Source organism: Medicago sativa, chromosome 3 (genome assembly GCF_051527215.1).
Source record: "Medicago sativa cultivar Bolivia chromosome 3, Bolivia_mono, whole genome shotgun sequence".
NCBI classification, from domain to species: domain Eukaryota; kingdom Viridiplantae; phylum Streptophyta; class Magnoliopsida; order Fabales; family Fabaceae; genus Medicago; species Medicago sativa.
This window is the reverse complement of record NC_140751.1, coordinates 68,656,547-68,663,066: the sequence shown is the minus strand read 5'-3', so window position 1 is coordinate 68,663,066 and position 6,520 is coordinate 68,656,547. Positions and strand designations below refer to the sequence as shown.

Genomic DNA, 6,520 nt, shown 5'->3' with positions numbered 1-6,520 from the left:
ACATCCACTTATAATATTCATAATACTCCCCCTGGATGTCCATCGAGTGTATGCCTCATTAAAACCTTACTAAAGAAAAACACAGTAAAAAAATATTCTAGTGAAAGAAAAATAGTACAATTTTCTTTTGTGTGATAAATCTGCCTCGTTAAAAACCTTACCAGGAAAACCCAATAGGATAAAACTATGGTTAAGGAAAAAAGAGTGCATAACACGTTTATGTCTCCCACACATAAAGACAATCATATATGATATGAGGAAACTTGATTAATATTTATTCTAGTTACTCAAAAGTTTTACTTGATGGCGACTTTGTAGAAAGATTTGGTTTATCTTCATACTCTTCTCCAAACTGCAAGTTTCTTGTATGTGTAAAATCATAATCCTTAATAAAGAGCATTCTCCACTTCCCAGAAGGTCACCCATCCCAAAATTGCTTCAAGTCAAGCACGCTTAATTGTGGAGTTCATATGGTTTAGTTTATTGAAAAGAAGATGCATCTTGTTGGTATAGGTAGTACCAAACAAATCTTATAAGTCTTCCTTCACCATGCAGTCTCATACCTACATGGCCTCAGGAACAATCTCATTCCGATGTGAATTCGGTTGATGAGAAGCTGCCAAGAGCCGCTCATTTTCATGCCTTCTGCACCGGCGACCATTCTCTGTCCTCATCAGCCTCGGGCGTTGCATTTGCAGAGGAAACTCTAAATATGATGAATGTCACTATATTCTTGAACTAGATACTTGTAGTGTTTATTTGACCAAAATTGAGTATTATAATGATGAAATCAGGATCATACTAAATTGGGTGATTAAACAATGTTTGATATCATCAATCACTCTCTTTAAATATTGTTTGATGATGACAATATGATGAAATATGTTTAGGTTGTTGTTGATTGATTTTTGGGTTCAATTAGACATGTTTTACTTCACTTGCTATAGAGAAATTTGTATAAGTTCTATTACTTTGAACTTCTAAAAGGTACTAGTTTTTTATGAACCATATTCCCATGGCCTTAAAAATACCTCAAATTTTTATTACTATTATTTTTTTGGCTCGTCTAATTTATAGAAGTATTGGACAATACTTAGGTTAACCTTGAGATTATTAGCCATTTGAATATCCTTATGATATTTATGCCATCGTTGATGAGTGAAAGTAGTAATAAGAAACTTATATTGCTAAAGTAAAGATGATTAATAAATCTATAATTACGCATCTATGAAGTATAACAACAACAACAAGAATAATAATAATAATCAAATAAATATTTGCCATGAGAATTGGGGATGTTTCAAACAACTTCTTTGCTTCACCTCTAACCCATGTCAACAACTTATCTCGTAAAGTAATTTTTATTTCAGTCGTGAAATATATGCAGCAATAAATACAAGACACGATTAGAGATGCAACATCGACTTTGATATTACCAAAATGATTCTCAATTAGAGGTGGAACCTTAACTTTGGCGTATTGCTGAGATTTTCCGCAACTATAGGTGCAACGTATGTCTTCACATCAACATGAGGATCCACAACAGGAGATGTAAACTCAAGTGTCAAATCTGTGGGGGAATCAAGATGAGCATCCATATCTAAAATTGTGCAAACAATTTTAGAAAACTGTTATATTTCTATAAAGACAAGGTTCGAAACATATAATACGAACTAAGTCTTTCAAATTTTGGATTATGTAATCCGAACGGCACAAGTATACAATTGTTAAATGGATGGGAACGAAAAGTCATATAAATCAAAGAGGAAGGTTTTAGAGTTACATTATCTTTGCATTCGAACAAAAATAATGTGCATGGAGTCCGTTGATGATTGGATTGTACTTAGAAACCAAGATTTCAAGGGGAAGAGAAAGTTGGTGTGTGTGTGTGTGTGTGTGTGTGTGTGGGGGGGGGGGGGGGGGGGGGGGGGGGGGGGGGGGGGGGGGGGGGGGTACTGTCTGTTTATGGGAAACATATATATATCAAAATATTTTGGGTTATATAATCCGAAAAACAAAAACATGCTCCAAAGTATATAATCCAAACTTCTTAAATGTGAATAAAAATAAAATAGGAAATTTGGAGGGCGCGCAAGAAGCATGGCTGGTGGAAAAATAATTTCTTTAAGACATTAGATTTGTTAGTCTTCTCACTTATATGTTTATTAACCTCAACTCCTTTATCCCAGATGAGGCTTTATAACTCACACTTAACATCCGTCCTTCCGAATATTATCAAAATTAGAATAAAGGGGGCAAATTGAGAATTTTCCAAAGAAAATTACCTTTTCCACCATATACTCTTCTCACGCGCCATTCGACTTATTCCTAAGATACCCGCATTGTTCAAAATTTATAATCTGAAACAACAAAATTTTCTAGATTGTATAATTTGAACGCCCCCTACCTATACATGCTTTGAAGTATGGTGTATACGAGGTGTTCAAATTATCTGTGAAAACTGAATATATTTCAAAGTTCTGAATAATTTTGTTGAAATATGAAATATATGGTGTATACCTATACATGTCTATTTACAACATTATCAAATCTGAAAACTCTTTATGAATATATAATCTGAAAATTCCAATGGCATTATCGGAAGAGAAATGATATTTATACAACCATTTTGTGACAACTTTTGAACAATTTTTTCTCTCACACTCACTTTATGTTCCTCTCTCGCTTTTTTTTTCTCTCCATTATTTTTGACCAATAAGAAGAGAGAAAAAAATGTTGTCAAAAAATTTGTCAACAAATGATTGTACATAAATCGTTACTCTTAAAAATTTGTTAGGGCACACGAGAAGAACATGTGGTGCAAAAAGTAATTCTCTTTTTCAAATATATTTCGTTTTCCTAATACCAAGCCCAATCCATTTCCTCTTGAAGAAACTCATCATTCATTAACCAAAAAAAAATCTTACAATTAATTAAAACTTCTGTAAACAAAAAATAAATTTAAGATTTGCCGGAAAACGAAAAGATTGCCGGAAAGTTCACGTGGCTGCCGGAAACAGTGAGGAAATCGATCAGGTTTTCCTCTTTTCCTTTGTCTTTATATATTTCAATTCTTCCACACTGTGATTCCACGCTAATGCTGCACGATTGATGAAATAGAAAATGTAGAACAATTTTGTGATATACATGAACAATATATTTTATTGGTTGTGTGCTTTGTTTTGCATTTTGTGCTTAAGTTTTTGTTGTTTCATCTTTGCACAAAAGGTGTTTGATGAAATGCCTCAATGGTGCTGGACATTTTTGGTTAGAATAGTGTTATGTCATATGTGGATGAGGAATGCTTCAACACATTGTGACAAATCTATTTGTAATGAATGTTCTATTGTCTCTGGTTTGGTTAATGAAATTGTGATTTTACCATAAAAAAATTAGTGTACGAGAAATCAGTGTTATTGTAGGGAAATCATGACTCGACACACTTATTTCTTTTCGTGCAGATAGTGCTGGATGTCCCGTTATTGTAGGGAAATCAGTGTTGCTAATCATGGTATGGTCTAGTATAAGTAGGAGAACTCATCACTCGCCATACCTTAGGGATTTGCGAAATTCCCCATAAATCAGGTAATTTGATGCTTTCATTCTTTCTCAAGTTTTTGTTACTCTTTTTCTTTAGTAGGTTATAGTCAATGTTGCTCTACGGAATGCTCAAAAGTATATTTGTAATTCATATTGAGGAAATAAAAACTTTTACTTTACTAGCTGAGGTGGCCTCTATGCCAAATTTTCTCACAAATTTAATGCATTGTTATTTGAATATAATTTTGTTGTTGATTCAGGGGCCAATCTATTATTCCTGAAGGACCAGGTTATAACATAATTAATCCTAGTACTGGATTACAGCGTAACTTCTCTTGTAAAACACGGTTGTCAAGGTTTAAGCAGGAATCGAGTACAGCGTCATTCCATCAGTGTTACCGCTCTTCGGCTTTTGCTTCACACAATGTTCAAAGTTTACAACACTTCCCATATCATGCATCCACAGAGAAAAAATCAAAAATCATGCGTATGTGCTTGACAGGCTTGGCCTTTGGAATGGGTGTATTGACAGTTTATGCTTCACCTCCCCTTTACCAGACATTTTGCCAAGTAACTAGCTATGATGGAACTGTTACCAGGCGTGAGGTATGTGTGACTTTGTTTTCAATGGTTGTTCATTTTCTCATCTAATTCATTGGCAATTTATTTTTCATTTGTTGATTGTTGCTATTTGCAAATTTCACATTTGTACAGAGGGTTGAAGAAAAGATTGCAAGGCATGATAGCAATCAAACAGCCACCTCAAGGTGTTATATTTACCCCTTAGATGTCAGCTTTTTACCAGTGGTTTGTGATTGGATTTATTTTGTTTTTTCAGCTTGATGAATGTGTGGTTAGTAGATATTGGTCAATTTCCAATCATACACGATAATAGTCTTCGAATAAAAAACTATACAATGGAAGATTAACTTACAAAATTATTTTTCTAGCTGTACTAGGAAAATTTTGCTGCATAAAACTTGCCTTCACCGAACCGTCTTTCATTTTCCTTTTATCAGTCATAGGACTTACTTTAGGCATGCCCGGGGACAATTAAGCAATGATTCAGTAAGATATATTCGGACAAAGAATTATTCGATAAACCTAAATTAGGGTGCGGTGTTTTAGAAGCTAGTTTTTTTTTTCCTTGTTGTGATGGGTTGATACTTAATGAGCTACCTTTTTTTCAGGGAAATTGTGGTACAGTTCAATGCTGATATATCGGATGGGATGCCATGGAAGTTTTTTCCTACTCAGAGAGAGGTTTGTCTTCACTTAACATATCCTCAACCTTACCGCAAATATGCTGTGTTTCCATTATATAATTTAATTTTATATCTTTGAACTATTAAATTAATGTACAACAGTCCATGATAATTTATTGCTCGCAACTCAAAGAGGGCTACTGAAGGTCAAGTTAAAGTTCTTAGCTTTGCTCTAAAAGCTTTGGTTGTCATAATTTAATCTAATCGTTTGGGGGAGGATGGTATTTTTAAATCTAAATATAGATGAAATTTTTTCATGTTATTACTTAGAAAGTTGGATGTTGCACACACCCCCTGATACCCAGAGGGAAAAGTGAGAATTGTAATGTAGCATTATTCATTTGCTCTACCAGGTTAGGGTGAAGCCCGGAGAAAGTGCCCTTGCATTTTATACCGTCGAAAACCAAAGTTCTACTCCGATAACCGGTCATTCTACATATAATGTCACTCCTATGAAGGTACTGACTACTGAAGAATACTCTATAATCTATATTGTATAATAGAAGTTGCCATTGAACTCTTCACTTCACAGGTCTATCTGCCATGACAATCTGAGATTTTTGCAAGTATATATTACAAAGTCCCACCTTATTAAAATCATGTCTTTCAGCTAAGAACAAAATATCAAGTTTCTAAGTCTTCCTTTTGGAATGGAAGTCCTTTGAGATCTCTTTTATATGCAATAATAGAGGAGCTTGACTTTGAAGAATTATTTTAATTTTTTTTCCGCATATTCTTCACTTCTAGAACTATCCTAAAGCAGCCATTTTATGAAATGTCCAAACATAAATTTTCTTGTACAGGCTGGAGTTTACTTCAATAAAATACAATGCTTCTGTTTTGAGGAGCAGCGACTGCTTCCTGGAGAGAAGATTGACATGCCTGTAAGTGGTTTTTCAAACTGAATTCTGGTGAGTATGTAACAATATACATGCATCTTGATTATTTGTTTCTTGTATGTAGGTATTCTTTTATATTGATCCGGAAATTGAGGATGATCCGGAAATGAATGGTATAAATAACATAATATTATCATATACTTTCTTCAAGGACAAATTTTCTGAAGAATAAGACCAACTTGAACATATGATATGAGACTTAAATAAAGGCGTTGCTTCCTTTCAAAAGGTAAAATAGAACTCCTGAAGCTCATCCACGAAGCTCAAGTTGCATTGCCGGTTTTTGGTGACTGATGAAGTATTAAACTTCATATTGTAATTTGTTTTATGAACAAGCCCTCAATGAAATCTCTAAAGTAGCATTCTTTCTCCAACTTAGTCCCTATAATATATAAAAATAATATGTAGCCTCTAAAGCTTATGAAATTTTTCACCCCAGCCTTGGCAGTAGGGATGTTAGAGGCTAGTGGGACGAATTTTGTTATACTTTAGGGGCTAAATTTAAGAGAGTAATACTTTAGAGGATTACAAACATTACTAACATTTGCCTATAAAAATCAATGATTGGTATTATATATACATGCATAACAAATTATGGGTAGTTATAATTAACTTCTGATTTTGCACTTTAGAATGACCAAGTTTCAATGGAAAATATCAGTTCTTTTCGACAAATCTCTATTATGTGACACTAATGAAACTCAATTCCTATTAGTTTTGGTTCTTAATAGCTAACTAAACAGTTGTTTTTCATATAATATGAAAGTTCTAATTATGCTCACTTGAAATTATTGTCCTCTTCACTTACCATCTTAC

At 33.7% G+C, this 6,520-nt stretch overlaps 1 protein-coding gene across 2 annotated transcripts; it reads left to right on the top strand.

Annotated features, from left to right (window-relative positions):
• The first annotated feature begins 2,873 nt into the window (after positions 1-2,873).
• LOC146939543 (cytochrome c oxidase assembly protein COX11, mitochondrial-like) lies at positions 2,874-6,283 on the top strand. 2 transcript variants are annotated; one of them, XM_085753164.1, is made up of 8 exons: positions 2,874-3,036; positions 3,462-3,585; positions 3,801-4,146; positions 4,255-4,307; positions 4,731-4,803; positions 5,159-5,263; positions 5,609-5,689; positions 5,769-6,283. In XM_085753164.1, the coding sequence occupies exons 3-8, from the start codon at positions 4,024-4,026 to the stop codon at positions 5,874-5,876; spliced, it is 543 nt and encodes a 180-aa protein (XP_085609290.1). In that variant the 5' UTR covers positions 2,874-3,036; positions 3,462-3,585; positions 3,801-4,023; the 3' UTR covers positions 5,877-6,283. The 2 variants fall into 2 exon arrangements, with proteins under 2 accessions (XP_085609290.1, XP_085609291.1); XM_085753165.1 differs by lacking the exon at positions 5,159-5,263.
• The last annotated feature ends 237 nt before the right edge of the window (positions 6,284-6,520 follow it).